Below are 17,898 nucleotides of genomic sequence, written 5' to 3'. Positions count from 1 at the left end.
TTCACTCGCATCAATAAATGTAGGAATACATTTCTCATCTCCTCTGGAACTAGACCTTTGTGTGCCTTCTAAATGTGCACTTGTGCAGTCTCCTCAGGTACCTTTGACCATATGTGGATTTAAGTGCACATTGTAAACTGAACATCATTTCACAGTGATAGGTGGCTGAATTAAGATTATTGTATCAAGACTGAATGACTGGCAGGATCACTGTAAAAGACATCTGTGGACTTCTCTTGAAAGCTGAGTTGCAGTCTAACCTCATTCCCAGTCTCAATTGCTACCGAAATAGCTGGCTGGTAGATGTTTCGTTGCAATCTGATTGCTGTCTGCAGTAATGCAGATGTACCAGCAGGTGGTAGGAAAATATAGTAAATGTTGCTCACTCTCTTTCTGTGCCCCGGGGATGAGAACTGAAAGACCCTCACAAGTTTAGGCTTATTTCTGTGTTTAAATAGTGAGAGCGTTTGTGAAGGCATAAGGAAAACATTTTTGCATTATAGGAAATCTTAGCAATCCATGTACTGCAAAAACACTCAAAGGGGACTAGGAGGCCAGTCATCTCTTTCTTTACAGCTCAGTGTGGCTCCTGTGAGAACGTCCCCCTCCACTCCATCTCTTTCTATCTCTCTTTCTAACACACTGGAACAGGTTTATGGTAATGAGAAGCCTCAAGGCGCAGGGGTAGTTGGAGCCATTTTAATCATTCACGCGGATGGAGTGGTGGTGTCGGCTTGTTTGCATGGTGAGAAGCTTTGGCAAGCAAGGTGACTGCGGTTTCTCTCAATTCAATTGGATTAGCTACTGTATAGTAGTGAAAGCATGGATACGCGGCAACAAAAGGGAACGACTCGACTGAAAGTTTAAGGAAAGCGGCAGTAATTAGCCTACGTTCAAACCTGGTTGAACATCATCGTGGAGCAATGCCCGTCATTAAGTGGGATTTGTTGTTTATTATTTTCGGCTGGTTTGAACTCATTTCACTGTCGAATTGCTACAATGTACACATCAGTCAGGATGCGGAGCGGCGGACGGTGATTGCAAGTGTTGAACAGAGCGGAGCATGTACTTTGGATCAGGTAATCGCTCCTAAATTCTCAAAGACCTTTATTGAAACTGATGCGTCCGCGCGCGTTGTGTTCCTTTCAGGTAGTTTAAATTGTGCCTCGCTCAGCTCCAACCCTTTCACCGTGTACACTGTTGTGGACTGCATGAACAATGTCCCAGGGTTGAGGCACCTCCTCACAAGCCAGTATGATGTGTATGTTCACGGCAGGAACTGTTCAAGTAAACACAAAAGGAAATCACAATGGGACTTGGAGATAATCAGTTTGTTTAAAGCCCATAATCATCAGTTAGAATGCCACGAGTCTGGTACTGCGCTCCTCCGGGTATGGGATCTACTACCCGGCTCTCCAACCCACAGCAGTATGCACTGCAAGGTGATTCGGAGTTCGGAGTTATATTTTTCTGAGGGGCAGTTGTTTGTGTCCAAGACGCTGTGTTTGAAACACGACACACTTCTTGAGCTAGACTTACATTGTAACCAATACACAGGAGATGAGAGGGAATCCAGAGTGAACAGCATCTCAGTCCACTGGCGGGTGGGTCAAGGCTCCTTCAAACAGGGCCACTTGGGGAAGTTACTACAGCAGGCTGCCCAGTCTGAATCAGGCATTGTGAGCAGGAGCAAGAGGGCTGTTAACAGTAGCCCCCAGTTTCAGCCTCCTATGTACCAGGTGGCTGTGGCAGAAAATAAGCCAGCTGGAACTCCTGTAGTTGTTTTGAAGGCAGTAGATGCTGATGAGGGGGAGGCAGGCAGGCTGGAGTACTTCATAGAGGCCCTGTTTGACAGCCGCTCCAACAACCTATTTGCTGTGGACCCAGTCAATGGTGCAGTCTCCACTGTGGAGGTGCTGGATAGAGAGCAGAAGGACACCCATGTATTCCGTGTGACTGCTGTTGACCATGGCACTCCCCGCCGTACGGCCATGGCCACCCTCACCATCACAGTGAGTGACAGTAACGACCATGATCCCGTCTTTGAGCAACAGGACTACAAGGAGAGTGTTAGGGAGAACCTAGAGATTGGCTATGAGGTGCTGACCGTCAGGGCCACAGACGGAGACGCCCCGGTCAACGGTAACATCCTGTACCACGTCCTCAACAGCAACGGTTCGAACAATGTTTTTGAGATTGACTCCAGGTCGGGAGTGATCCGCACGAAGGGCCCAGTGGATAGAGAGATGGTGGAGGCCTACATGCTGTTGGTAGAGGCCAACGACCAGGGTCGTGATCCCGCCCCCCGCAGTGCCACCGCAACTGTTCACATTATTGTAGAGGACGACAATGATAATGCTCCCCAGTTCAGTGAAAAGCGATATGTGGTGCAGGTTCCAGAGGATATGGCACCCAACACAGAAATCCTGCAGGTGATTGCCACAGACCAGGACAGAGGGAGTAATGCCATGGTTCACTTCAGCATCATGAGTGGCAACACCAGGGGCCAGTTCTACATTGACGCCCAGACAGGCAAGATGGACCTGGTCAGTCAGTTGGACTACGAGGCTAACAAGGAATACACCATTCGCATCCGCGCTCAGGACGGGGGACGCCCGCCGCTCTCCAACATCAGTGGCCTGGTAACGGTGCAGGTGCTGGATGTCAATGATAACACCCCCATTTTCGTCAGCACCCCCTTCCAGGCCACTGTGCTAGAGAATGTGCCGGTGGGTTACTCCATCATTCACATCCAGGCTGTTGATGCAGACTCTGGCGACAATTCTAGGCTGGAGTACCGCCTCATTGAAACCATGCCCAACTTCCCATTCTCCGTCAACAACAGCACTGGTTGGATAGTCGTAGCCGCTGATCTGGACAGGGAAAGCATGGACTTCTACAACTTTGGGGTGGAGGCCCGTGATCATGGCCACCCGGTGATGTCTTCCTCAGCTAGCGTTAGCATGACCATCCTTGACGTCAACGACAACAACCCAGAGTTCACACAGAGGTCATATTACATGCGCCTCAATGAGGACGCCATCGTGGGGACAAGCGTGGTGACGGTGTCTGCAGTGGACCAGGATATCAACAGTGTGGTGACGTATCAGATCTCCAGTGGGAACACCAGGAACAGGTTCTCCATCACCAGCCAGAGTGGAGGGGGCCTCATAACCCTGGCCCTGCCCCTTGACTACAAGCTGGAGCGCCAATACGTTCTAAGTGTCACTGCGTCTGACGGCACACTCTTCGACACCGCCAAGGTGTTCGTCAACGTCACCGACGCCAACACGCACAGGCCCGTGTTTCAGAGCTCCCATTACACCGTCAACATCAATGAGGACAGACCTGTTGGCACCACCGTTGTGGTGATCAGTGCTACAGATGAGGACACTGGGGAGAATGCACGTATAACCTACTTCATGGATGACAGCATCCCCCAGTTCGACATCGACTCCGACACAGGCGCTGTCACCACCCAGATGGAGCTGGACTATGAAGATCAGGTGTCCTACACGTTAGCCATCACGGCCCGGGACAACGGCATCCCACAGAAGTCTGACACCACCTACCTGGAGATCCTGGTGAATGATGTGAATGACAACTCTCCTCGGTTCCTCCGAGACCACTACCTAGGCTCTGTGATGGAGGACGTGCCAGTGTTTACCAGCGTCGTCCAGGTGTCTGCCACTGACCGAGACTCTGGCCTCAATGGACGTGTCTTCTACACTTTCCAGGGGGGAGAGGACGGCGATGGAGACTTCATAATTGAGTCCACCTCTGGTATTGTGCGAACGCTGCGTCGCCTGGACCGAGAGAACATGCCATTCTACAACCTGCAGGCCTTTGCTGTGGATAAAGGTGTTCCTGCTCTCAAGACGTCCGTGGACATCCAGGTGACCATTCTAGACGTCAATGACAACCCTCCTGTGTTTGAGAAGGATGAGTTTGACATATTTGTGGAGGAGAACAGCCCAATAGGCCTGGTAGTGGCCCACGTATCTGCCTCGGACCCAGACGAGGGGAGCAACGCCCAGATCATGTACCAGATAGTGGAGGGAAACATCCCAGAGGTGTTCCAGCTGGACATCTTCTCAGGAGAACTGACTGCTCTGACAGATCTCGACTACGAAACACGGTCAGAGTATGTCATCGTGGTCCAGGCCACATCTGCCCCACTTGTCAGCCGTGCCATTGTGCACATCAAGCTGGTTGACAAGAATGACAATGTACCAGTGCTTAAAAACTTCCAGATCATCTTCAATAACTATGTCACTGACAAGTCCAGTAGCTTCCCCACAGGGGTGATCGGGCGGATCCCTGCCCATGACCCAGACGCCTCAGACCAGCTCCAGTACAGCTTTGAGGCTGGTAATGAGCTGAACCTGGTCATCCTGAACCAGAGCACGGGGGAGATCCGGCTGAGCCAGGCCCTGGACAACAACAGACCCCTGGAGGCCTCCATGAGGATATCTGTCTCAGGTAAGACTAACCCTGTCCTCAGTTGTTTTTAATACCTAGGCCCTTTTCTGGTATGCTTGTTGTTCCAACTTATGTCTTTCACTTGAACATTTTCAACATTACAATTTACGATATGTACTTTTTATGACACACTTTGACTGCCATAGCCAGTTGTTTTATGTATGACCTCCTCTGCTTTAGTGTTTCAATATTAAAACTTCATTAATTCAATATTAATCATGAGTTAAATTTAACATTCAGGGGGTAATCTTAGTGTGTCTCCTCAAGACTTACGTTTAATTTTTAGGGAGAAGTCATTTCTAGACTAGATTGTGCTTTTTTGCATCCGGGCAGGGAGATGCAATATCACAGGTCAGGAGATTTGTTTGGTTTACTAGTGCATTTTAGTTCATCTTCTTGGGGTTTGTTTTTATGTTATAGTGTTTGTCATCTTGTTAAAGAGCAGGCAGCCGTACCCAGGCCTGATGGAGATCAATGTGTTGTCCTAAACTGCTATTTAAAGTCATCTGTGCTTGTCTGCAGCTGGATGGCCTGCTCCTGTGGGAAATGCACTCCAGTAGATCTGTATCATTTTCTATAATTGGCCAACATAAAACCTTCATTTTCAGCGAGCACACAATATTTAATTCAATTATGGACTGTTTTATAGTCTGTGTTCTCACGCTATGATGACACGCTAATATGACATTTGATGTCAAACTAGGATAAAACAACATTTTTCCCATATATTTTGTATCACATGCCAGATTGCCATGATATTTCCCTAGTTACTCAGTCATTCTTTGTAATATCAGACAGTGCACGACACACCCTGTGTTTACATTGTTCTCTCAGCATTTGAATTGCCTTTGTTAACAAATATAGCATGAACCAAACATAGGCCTTATGGCTATATTTTATGCTAGGCCTATATGTCATGTTTCAAGCCATGATGGACAGAGCCATCTATGAACATACACCTTTTAGACCGAAAGATAAAGCTTTTACGTTTGGAGAGTTCTAGTAGCCAGCTCATGGAAACCAGGGAGCTGTGTGGTCTTCTCTAACTTCTTGTTTGTCTTTGAGTTTGCGTGGTCTTCTCTAACCTCGTGTTTGTCTTTGAGTTTGCACTCTGCACTGGTATTTTCACCTGTCAGCACTAATTACAGAGCATTTTATTTGCTACAAAATGTGACTAAACTTGAATCGCTGCAGGAGAGAGATTTGTGGCCCTTGCTTTCTGGGAGCCAGGCTGTAGAGCTGGTTCCTTTATGGCCTTGGCTCTAATTAAAAGAGAGGAGCAACCGCAGCAAACGGCACCTTTTTAAATGTGGCACAGCTTCTCAGTCAGGGATTTGACATCAAAGCGCCCATATAACTAGATAAAATAAGTTTAACCAGATGGATTAAAACTTTCCTATTTTTTGAAATCTTTACTCTGATGGATGCAGAGGTATAGTCTAATGTGAGAGGGTCAGATATCATCATGGAATGATTGGTGAATATAAGTATAGCATTCCTATTTTGAGTTATTTACTAGACCAATAGACAGTGCTAGGCTGGCTGAGTTGGTCCTGAGTGCCAGATACTATATGGTCAGCAGTGGGTAGCCATTATAATGCATTGGAGCACTGCTTTGTTTTTTGGTGTTTTTACTGCTTCTCCTCCCTGGAGCCTCTTTAATGGAGGAGTCCCCGGTGACAGATGAGATGGCTGTCTGTCTTTCTGGGAGACAATGACGAGCGATCGATTCAGAGGCAGGCGAGAGGAGCTCATGCTAGGCCCTTGTTGGGGGCAACAGCTGTGACTCTACCAAGGACCAATTAGACGGCCGGCTTCTCGCCGCGTCCCGCACCTGCTGGGGTATGTGTGTCAATACCCCTCCGGGTGAAAGAGGGGAAGAAGGAGGGAGAGAGAGGTGGTTCATAGAAAGGATAGGAAAATCACATTGGTGTAAGATGGATAGAACTTGTGAAGATGCAGAGGTAATGAGAAAGGTAAATAAAGAGGGCTTATGGTAGAGAGATGGAGGGGGAGGGAGAGACTTAAATGAACAGTACTGGTGCCTGCCTGTAGAATAGAAGTTGTTGACCCCAATTCTGAGAGCTGCTCCCTTGACGACTTCATATCCTTCCATTATCTTCCCATTATGCTTTCTCATTTATGAGGTGATGCCATATGATGGACGATTCCATTAACCTTAGCTAGTCTGTGACGAAATGCAACAGATCAAATACCTTCAACCACATAAATTATACTAAGGTGCATCACTTCAGGTACAGTGCCTTGCGAAAGTATTCGGCCCCCTTGAACTTTGCAACCTTTTGCCACATTTCAGGCTTCAAACATAAAGATATAAAACTGTGTTTTTTTGTGAAGAATCAACAACAAGTGGGACACAATCATGAAGTGGAACGACATTTATTGGATATTTCAAACTTTTTTAACAAATCAAAAACTGAAAAATTGGGCGTGCAAAATTATTCAGCCCCTTTACTTTCAGTGCAGCAAACTCTCTCCAGAAGTTCAGTGAGGATCTCTGAATGATCCAATGTTGACCTAAATGACTAATGATGATAAATACAATCCACCTGTGTGTAATCAAGTCTCCGTATAAATGCACCTGCACTGTGGTAGTCTCAGAGGTCCGTTAAAAGCGCAGAGAGCATCATGAAGAACAAGGAACACACCAGGCAGGTCCGAGATACTGTTGTGAAGAAGTTTAAAGCCGGATTTGGATACAAAAAGATTTCCCAAGCTTTAAACATCCCAAGGAGCACTGTGCAAGCGATAATATTGAAATGGAAGGAGTATCAGACCACTGCAAATCTACCAAGACCTGGCCGTCCCTCTAAACTTTCAGCTCATACAAGGGGAAGACTGATCAGAGATGCAGCCAAGAGGCCCATGATCACTCTGGATGAACTGCAGAGATCTACAGCTGAGGGGGGAGACTCTGTCCATAGGACAACAATCAGTCGTATATTGCACAAATCTGGCCTTTATGGAAGAGTGGCAAGAAGAAAGCCATTTCTTAAAGATATCCATAAAAAGTGTTGTTTAAAGTTTGCCACAAGCCACCTGGGAGACACACCAAACATGTGGAAGAAGGTGCTCTGGTCAGATGAAACCAAAATTGAACTTTTTGGCAACAATGCAAAACGTTATGTTTGGCGTAAAAGCAACACAGAACCCTGAACACACCATCCCCACTGTCAAACATGGTGGTGGCAGCATCATGGTTTGGGCCTGCTTTTCTTCAGCAGGGACAGGGAAGATGGTTAAAATTGATGGGAAGATGGGTGGAGCCAAATACAGGACCATTCTGGAAGAAAACCTGATGGAGTCTGCAAAAGACCTGAGACTGGGACGGAGATTTGTCTTCCAACAAGACAATGATCCAAAACATAAAGCAAAATCTACAATGGAATGGTTCAAAAATAAACATATCCAGGTGTTAGAATGGCCAAGTCAAAGTCCAGACCTGAATCCAATCGAGAATCTGTGGAAAGAACTGAAAACTGCTGTTCACAAATGCTCTCCATCCAACCTCACTGCGCTCGAGCTGTTTTGCAAGGAGGAATGGGAAAAAATTTCAGTCTCTCGATGTACAAAACTGATAGAGACATACCCCAAGTGACTTACAGCTGTAATCGCAGCAAAAGGTGGCGCTACAAAGTATTAACTTAAGGGGCTGAATAATTTTGCACGCCCAATTTTTCAGTTTTTGATTTGTTAAAGTTTGAAATATCCAATAAATGTCGTTCCACTTCATGATTGTGTCCCACTTGTTGTTGATTCATTACAAAAAAATACAGTTTTATATCTTTGTTTGAAGCCTGAAATGTGGCAAAAGGTCGCAAAGTTCAAGGGGGCCGAATAGTTTCGCAAGGCACTGTATATATTGTTACTCTATCTAGATATGCTGAGGAACAACAAAAGGTCTGAAAAGGGTTGAAAAGAGCTATATACATCTCTATTATGCTGTTTAATCAGAGTGGTGCAGGGTTGAATAGCCTTTGATTGGCATGGTGGGTCCATATTGCACTCTTTGTAGCTGCTCAGATAGCAGCCCTGGCAATTATACATTTTAATTAATCCTTTGTTTAGCCAATTAGGCAGCCAGTTTTCAGCCATGGTGCTCTGCGTATGTCCCTTATCAATAAACTTGGGTACGAGGGATAACCTGGCTAATGTGCTGGATTAGACGTTCCATGTCACTGGCCGTGGGTGTTAAAATCTCTGGATTAATTGCTGCTGCCCAGATTACGGTTGTAAATACATCTGATTACAGATTTGTGGGTAGACATTCCATGTCACTGGCCAGGGGAGTTACAATCTCTGGATTAATTGCTGCAGCCCAGATTACGGTTGTAAATACATCTGATTACAGATTTGTGGGTAGACATTCCATGTCACTGGCCAGGGGAGTTACAATCTCAGGATTAATTGCTGCAGCCCATATTACAGTTGTAAATACAATTGATTACAGATTTGTGCGGATTGTTGGATCCTATTCTCCCTCCTGAGCTGAGCAACAGAACTGACACCAGATCAGCCCAACCAGGAGTTGTACCAGGCTGGCAGATAGATAATTGATGTTGCAGAACCTGTGCACCAGCGTTGATATACTGCTGAGCTGATCTACTGCTGCATGTGTGAGCTTGCATTAATGTGTGTGTGCTTTTGATGCTGAGGGGATTTATCTTCCTTCCTCCCATCCTCACTACTGAGTTTGATGGAATACTCTCCCTCTGTGTTCTTACCTGAATATCGTTCTAGAATAAACACCATGGTATTTACTTTGGAATGTTTGTTCCTTTGATGAAATGTGTGAAGCCAGAAGCCTCTGTAGGCAACATACTGCACATACCCACTGTTATAGTCATCAGCACTGAGATGTAATGGTCAAGCTCTCCCCTCTGACTGAACATAGCAGCTTGATTTGCCTCAGAGTGCACGGCAAGGCATGCATTAGCTCATAGATGACATGCTAATAGCAAGCATGCTATGTTGTCTACCTAGGTGATCTCTGCCCCGGGAGGTACTGTCACTGGCTTTATCATCAGTCGTCAGTATACTGGGGATTTTCCATAGGGAAACTCCTCTCACCAAACCCTCTGTAGCATCACAGCTGACCCCTGACCTCAAACTGTTCTCAGTTCCAGTCTTGGTGAACTCCCTATGTCATCAGACTACACATTTATCGGTTCCACTGGAATTAAGGAAATTGGATCTGAATTTGGAATTAGGACTAAGATGTTGACAACAGAATCAATTTCTGTTGTACATTGCATTGTGATTATCTGTCACAAATCCTATTTCAAGACCATTACACATGCAAATATTGTTTGAAAAGACTAACTGCATTTACAATGTTCAGCTTGTTTTGAATATTCAAATATCTTATTTGAATGTGAGACAGTTCTCCCGACTCCCACACAGCCCAGGCAGTGAGTCCATATTCTGTGTTTTGTAAGGTGTCAATTTTCCTACTGTCACCAATCACCCCACAACATAACAGGACAAGAGTGGACTTTTTTAGGAAGCCACTCATTCATCACATCTAAATTTGTGTCAACCCAGACCCAGTTTATGTAATTCCATTACAGTGTATTAAGACTGTCTGTCTGGATGGACTTCCTCTGTGGCTGGTTGCTGCCAGGGGACATGGTCTGACTGGCTCTAATATTAGCTGAGGTATGGATGAAAGCACTAGTGTAGCAGTTTTTCTCGCCCTTTTCCCCCCTTTATTTAACTAGGCAAGTCAGTTAAGAACAAATTCTTATTTTCAATGACGGCCTAGGAACAGTGGGTTATCTGCCTTTTTCAGGGGCAGAACGGTTAGTGTTTGAAGCCAATGGGTTTTCCTCATGACTACGCAGACATGGATAAAGGGGGAGCAAGAAGTTGAGAACTTGTGCTTATACTCAGAAATACCCTTGGCCTTTACACTGTCCCGCAATATGCCATACAATTTCCATGATGTAGCACCTGTCTGTTGGTGTGTATGTTTGTGCTGACTTTTATCTCTCTCCATACCTCTGTTGCCCCCCAAGAAGACATTAGTCACAGCCCTGCTTGGAATGTCTGTGGCACTTTGTCCACCACCTCTGCTCTTCACTCTAACATCACCTATCACCTTGATTCTTTCCCTCTTACATTCATCAGTCATGTATCCCTCCTCTTCTATCTCCCTGTGTCCATGATTCTCAGCAGCCTCTCCACGGCCCCCTTCCCCATCCTTTCAAGCTCCTCCACCCTCCTTCTTTTCTCCCCATTTCTCCTTTGACTGTTGTTCCCTCTCTCCCCTGTGAAAGGAAGAATGCATAAGATAAATGCTTTGTTAAGCACCCAGTTGTCATGGTGACCCCAGCAATGCCTGAGAAATTCCTGGTGGGTGGGGACAAGGGGCAAGGTCCCTTTGTGGAGGGAATATGGGGGGAGGGGCAGCACATAAGTTCTAAAGTGCAACAGGGTTACTTTTGAGCGAACTGTTGCCCTCTCCTGCTCCCCAGTGAAGGATAGATCCCAATGAGTCTTGCTTTGGACACAGGGGTCTGTGAGGCCAGCCACAGTGACCTGTCCTACTGCTTGACTGTTCTCTCTCACCATTAGACCTTTTTTGAAGGGGACAAACCATTTTGATACACACAATCTATTCTGCCGCTGTGTGGTTACCATTTTTTTGACTGCCAAAACAATTGATTGCTTTAAGTTTGGAAAAGGTGACCTAAACCTTCAAGGCACTATTGGCCTTGGGTTGTCTTCTTGAACGATACCACTTTGTTATTTGTTTTTACGGTGAGAGAACAGAAGCTAACGTTTAATGGATGTCAACAGCTCAGAGTTTTGTAACCTCTCTGTGAAACCCTTACCAGAGTAAAGCACAGGGTGGGCAGGTTGTGTTGTCTAAACTTTTTGTTTTGTGACACAGATGTGTGGAGAGGGTATCTGATTTCCTTCCGTTGGCTGCTTTCTCTATGGGAGCGACTCCTTTGTGGGACTAGCCCCTCTCTCGCTCTCCCTCTTTCTCTCTCTGCTTTGTTGCTCTTACGGTCTGGATAAGCAGGGATGACATCATCCCAGTGTTTTGGATTAGAGCTGGTGCAAGGCTGGGCTTGGGTAGGGGTCAGGCCTGGTGGCATTATCACATATTGCAGGGTCATATGTATTGTCCCCCACTATCACTGCAGACAATGGGGTGTGGAATTTAGCTCTGTCTGGGTCTGTACCCCTCTGTCTTTGTCCCCCTCGTTTGTTCTGGTCCTGTAGTCTTCAGGGGAGTCTGACCATGCCTGCTAGCACCACCCTCAGAGTTTCTAAATCCAGAGACGCAACATCGCGAGACTTCCAGGAATGCTTGCAACACAGACCAAGCAGACCAAGCCGGAGTTTGAGAAGTCAATGAGAGAAGTGAAAAATTCTCCCATGGTTGTTCATTTTAGAAACTAGAGCCAATGTCTTTTGTTGAACATGTTATTACTCCAACCTCGTGAAATTGTCAAACTGACATGCTCTCATTTGTCAAAAACAACAGATTTGACGGCCTGCACATGCGTAGTTCGGTGTGAGACGTTCAACCCGATGACGTGTTTCTACGCATGAGCTTAGCTAGCCAACGTTGCTATGACATCGCCTACAATGCCTTGCGAAAGTATTCGGCCCCCTTGAACTTTGCGACCTTTTGCCACATTTCAGGCTTCAAACATAAAGATATAAAACTGTATTTTTTTGTGATGAATCAACAACAAGTGGGACACAATCATGAAGTGGAATGACATTTATTGGATATTTCAAACTTTTTTTAACAAATCAAAACCTGAAAAATTGGGTGTGCAAAATTATTCAGCCCCTTTGCTTTCAGTGCAGCAAACTCTCTCCAGAAGTTCAGTGAGGATCTCTGAATGATCCAATGTTGACCTAAATGACTAATGATGATAAATACAATCCACCTGTGTGTAATCAAGTCTCCGTATAAATGCACCTGCACTGTGATAGTCTCAGAGGTCCGTTAAAAGCGCAGAGAGCATCATGAAGAACAAGGAACACACCAGGCAGGTCCGAGATACTGTTGTGAAGAAGTTTAAAGCCGGATTTGGATACAAAAAGATTTCCCAAGCTTTAAACATCCCAAGGAGCACTGAGTAAGCGATAATATTGAAATGGAAGGAGTATCAGACCACTGCAAATCTACCAAGACCTGGCCGTCCCTCTAAACTTTCAGCTCATACAAGGAGAAGACTGATCAGAGATGCAGCCAAGAGGTCCATGATCACTCTGGATGAACTGCAGAGATCTACAGCTGAGGTGGGAGACTCTGTCCATAGGACAACAATCAGTCGTATATTGCACAAATCTGGCCTTTATGGAAGAGTGGCAAGAAGAAAGCCATTTCTTAAAGATATCCATAAAAAGTGTCGTTTAAAGTTTGCCACAAGCCACCTGGGAGACACACCAAACATGTGGAAGAAGGTGCTCTGGTCAGATGAAACCAAAATTGAACTTTTTGGCAACAATGCAAAACGTTATGTTTGGCGTAAAAGCAACACAGAACCCTGAACACACCATCCCCACTGTCAAACATGGTGGTGGCAGCATCATGGTTTGGGCCTGCTTTTCTTCAGCAGGGACAGGGAAGATGGTTAAAATTGATGGGAAGATGGATGGAGCCAAATACAGGACCATTCTGGAAGAAAACCTGATGGAGTCTGCAAAAGACCTGAGACTGGGACGGAGATTTGTCTTCCAACAAGACAATGATCCAAAACATAAAGCAAAATCTACAATGGAATGGTTCAAAAATAAACATATCCATGTGTTAGAATGGCCAAGTCAAAGTCCAGACCTGAATCCAATCGAGAATCTGTGGAAAGAACTGAAAACTGCTTTTCACAAATGCTCTCCATCCAACCTCACTGGGCTCGAGCAGTTTTGCAAGGAGGAATGGGAAAAAATGTCAGTCTCTCGATGTGCAAAACTGATAGAGACATACCCCAAGCGACTTACAGCTGTAATCGCAGCAAAAGGTGGCGCTACAAAGTATTAACTTAAGGGGGCTGAATAATTTTGCACGCCCAATTTTTCAGTTTTTGATTTGTTAAAAAAGTTTGAAATATCCAATAAATGTCGTTCCACTTCATGATTGTGTCCCACTTGTTGTTGATTCGTCACAAAAAAATACAGTTTTATATCTTTATGTTTGAAGCCTGAAATGTGGCAAAAGGTCGCAAAGTTCAAGGGGGCCGAATACTTTTGCAAGGCACTGTACATATGTGTGATCTGGGATGTCTAAGCTTAATCTTCATACTGTACTGTCTTTGCCGCCATGTTGTTAAGGTATGAGTTGGTTACTTTCAGATTCATATACAGTCTGGCGAAGATACTGTTTTTTCCTGAAATACTTTTTTTTCCATAGATTAGATGTTTTTTTTATTTTTATTCATTGCTCAGCCATCCACTGCATTGCCACACATTTCTGACCTGGGGTACTCTTTCTATTATGTATACAATAAAACCCCTTTTCTACTCTTCCTCCTCCATCATTTGAAACTGTAATTTTAGTCCGGTGGAGTAAAAAAATCTGTCACGTGAACATGTTTTGTTTATTTAACAGATCGCTGACTTGTAAGCTACATTGCACTCATTTACCATCAAACCATTGAGAAATTATACAGTGACCTGGTTTCATGGGCTCCTTCCGAAGAGGGTAGAATGTCAGCATTGGGCCTTCAGGCTTTGGTAGTAGGTATGAAGAAATGGTTCCGAGTGTGTGCTGAAACTCATATGGTTATTAGCACCAATTAGGGTGGCATGACCATAATCTGAGGCCTTCCAGTCATATGTTTTTTTCTGGAGGCACGCCAATGATGATCTTGTGCCATCTAGGTTTGGTGGCATTGTTAGAAGATGGCATCAATCTTACTCTTTCAGCTGTTCCAATTAAACTAGGTGGATTGTTTTCCTTAAGTGGCATGGTTATCAGCCATGCCAAGAAGGACTGGGCAGAATCTGATTCTTTTACATGTTTTGTTTCAACCACTTGCACAGCATTCAGGAATACATTATTTTTCACCTCCATTATTTATTTTCTAATTGAGGTTTTCCAAGGGTATTATTGGATGTTTCAGAATTTATTTTATAGTTTCAGGTCCACATTTTCTAAAATCTTAACCCATGGCTTAGAAAGCGTTAGACTACCCTGCAATGGGTCATTGGTCACTGTTTGAGAGTCTCTACTATTTGAGAAATGTCTATAATATTGGATGTTGCCCATGTTTTTCAACTTAACCAGTCTTCTGTTTGAGTCACGTGACATTGATGGTCATGATCACGCCTGCATCCACATCACATCCATATTGAATGAGTATCAGTATGCTTGAATACCAGCCTTATGCTTGGCCACTTCTCTGCATGCTGTCTCTTTACTAAAGCGTTGACAGCGGTTTTCCTTTTAATATGCAAATGTTGTGATTTGAACTGCACTGATCCTCTTCTTTGGTGCGTAGCTCTCGCATAACAAAAAAATCTGTGGAATGCTAGAGAATGAATTTATTTTGGTTTTAATACAGAGGAGAGTTGTCCAATGTGTCAGGCTGTAGTGCCCAAAAAAACAGTAGGAACGGCCTTGCTCTACTTCGCCCAGATCAACCAGATCTCCCCTTGGGCTGTGAGAGTGAGACCCTGCATTATGTGGCTGCTTCAAAAATCTTCTTGATTAAAATGTCTGAGTGGTTTTAATTGTGCTCCAGAGGCCCTTTCTAATTCCATCAGTTGAAGGAAATGTGAGGCTAGGTTGTGATGCTTTTGATCTTTTTTGATTTTCTCCTGACATAGTGTTTTGTTTGCTCTATAGGAGGAGAAAATGGATATCCAGTAATCATTCGGTAATTACACTTGATTGTTTTGATTGCCGGTTTGGATCAGATTTATGCATAGGGCTCCCGATTGCCACAGCGGTCTAAGGCACTGCATCTCAGTGCTAGAGGCACTACAGACACCCTGGTTCGAATCCAGGCTGTATCACAACCCGGCAGTGATTGGGAGAATTTAAATTTTAGATGTTGTCACTGGCCTACACACAATACCCCATAATGTCAAAGTGGAATTATGTTTTTAGAAATGTTTACAAATTCATAAAAAATGAAAAGCTGAATTGTTTTGAAACAATAAGTATTCAACCACTTGGCTATGGCAAGTCTAAATAAGTTCAGGAGTAAAAATGTGCTTAACAAGTTGTTGATATTTTTTCAATGACTACCACATCTCTGTACACCACACATACAATTATCTGTAAGGTCCTTCAGTTGAGCAGTGAATTTCAAACACAGACTCAATCACAAAGACCAGGGATGTTTTCCAATGCCTTGCAAAGAAGAACACCTATTGGTAGAAGGGTAAAACAATTTTTAAAAAGCCGACAGTAAATATCCCTTTGAGCATGGTGAAGATATTAATTACACTTTGTATGGTGTATCAATACACCCAGTCCCCTCAAAGTCACAGGCGTTCTTACTGACGGCGTCACGCCGACAGAAACAATCATCTCTCTGGTAAGAAGAAGAAGAGTAGGGGTGTATGCTTCATCATTAACGAATCATGCTGTAATCATAACAACATACAGGAACTCAACTCAAGCTAATTTGAGAACAAGGCTACCTAAATTATACCAGCACATTGACTGTAGCACCCACGTGGGCAATACACTGGACCACTGCTACTCTAACTTCCGCGATGCATACAAGGCCCTCCCCGCCCTCCCTTCGGCAAATCCGACCATGACTACATCTTGCTCCTACCGTCCTATAGGCAGAAACTCAAATAGGATGTACCCGTGACTAGAACCATTCAACGCTGATCTGACCAATTGGAATCCACGCTTCAAGATTGTTTTGATCACGCGGACTGGGTAATGTTATGGGAAGCCTCAGAGAATAACATTGATTTATATGCTGACTCTGTGAGTGAGTTTTTATTAGGAAGTGTATAGGAGATGTTGTACCCACTCTGACTATTAAAACCTACCCTAACCAGAAACCGTGGATAGATGGCGGCATTCGCACAAAACTGAAAACGTGAACGACCACATTCAAAACAATGGAAAGATGTCGGAGAATATGGCCAAAATATAAACAGTGTAGTTATTCCCTACGCAAGGCAATCAAACAAGCGAAATGTCGGTATAGGGGCAAAGTGGAGTCGCAATTCAACGGCTCAGACACAAGACGTAAGTGGCAGGGTCTACAGGTAATTATGGACTCCAACTAGAAATCCAGCCACATCACAGACACCGTCTTGCTTCCAGACCAACTAAACACAGACGGCATCCCTAGCCGCGTCCCCAGAGCATGTGCAGACCAGCTGGCTGGTGTGTTTACGGACATATTCAATCGCTCCCTATCCCAGTCTGCTGTCCCCACATGCTTCAAGATGGCCACCATTGTTCCTGTACCAAAGAAGGCAAAGATAAGTGAACTAAATGACTATTGCACTGTAGCACTCACTTCTGTCATCATGAAGTGCTTTGAGAGACTAGTCAATGATCATATCACCTCCACCTTTAGCTGCCACCCTAGACACACTTCAGTTTGCATATCGCCACAACAGGTCCACTGAAGATGCAATCACCATCACACTGCCCTATCCCATCTGGATAAGAGGAATATCTATATAAGAATGCTGTTCATTGACTACAGCTCAGCATTCAACACCATGGTATCCTCCAAGCTCATCATCAAGCTTAAGGCCCTGGGTCTCAACCCCGCCCTGTGCAATTGAGTCCTGGACTTTTTGACGGGCAGCCCCCAGGTGGTAAAGGTGGGAAACAACATCTCCACTTCGCTGATCCTCAACACTGGCGCCCCACAAGGGTACGTGCTCAGCCCCCTCCCATACTTCCTGTTCACACATGACTTTGTGGCCATGCACACCTCCAACTTAATCATCAAGTTTGCAGATGACACTACAGTAGTGGGCTTGATTACAAACAATGATGAGACAGCCTACAGGGAGGAGGTGAGGGCACCTGGAATGTGGTGTCAGGAAAAGGACCTCTCACTCAACATCAACAAAACAAAGGAGATGATTGTGGACTTCAGGAAACGGCAGAGGGAGCACCCCCTTATCTACATCGACAGGAGAGCAGTGGAGAAGGTGGAACGTTTTAAGTTCCTTGGCGTACACATCACGGACAAACTGAAATGGTCCACCCACACAGACAGAGTGGTGAAGAAGGCGCAACAGTGCCTCTTCAACCTCAAGAGGCTGAAGAAATTTGGCTTGTCACCTAAAACCCTCACAAACATTTACAGTTGCACGATTGAGAGCATCCTTTTGGGCTGTATCACCACCTGGTACGGCAACTGCACCACCATCAACCACAATCAATCAATCAAATTCTTTTATGAAGCCCTTTTTGCATCAACTGATGTCACACAG

The 17,898-nt window shown here is 44.9% G+C and overlaps 1 protein-coding gene across 2 annotated transcripts in view; it reads left to right on the top strand.

Moving 5' to 3' along the window:
* Nucleotides 1–640: 640 nt before the first annotated feature.
* celsr2 (cadherin, EGF LAG seven-pass G-type receptor 2) overlaps nucleotides 641–17,898 on the top strand; it is an 83,338-nt gene continuing 66,080 nt past the window's right edge. For both annotated transcript variants that reach the window (XM_064966320.1, XM_064966319.1), the window contains exon 1: nucleotides 641–4,482. In XM_064966320.1, coding sequence (XP_064822392.1) covers nucleotides 924–4,482 — 3,559 coding nt within the window. In that variant the 5' untranslated portion in view covers nucleotides 641–923. The remainder of the gene's footprint in view (nucleotides 4,483–17,898) is intronic.

This window comes from Oncorhynchus masou, chromosome 5 (genome assembly GCF_036934945.1).
Source record: "Oncorhynchus masou masou isolate Uvic2021 chromosome 5, UVic_Omas_1.1, whole genome shotgun sequence".
NCBI classification, from domain to species: Eukaryota; Metazoa; Chordata; class Actinopteri; order Salmoniformes; family Salmonidae; genus Oncorhynchus; species Oncorhynchus masou.
The sequence above is the reverse complement of the archived record's forward strand: the minus strand, read 5'-3'. Positions and strand labels throughout refer to the sequence as shown.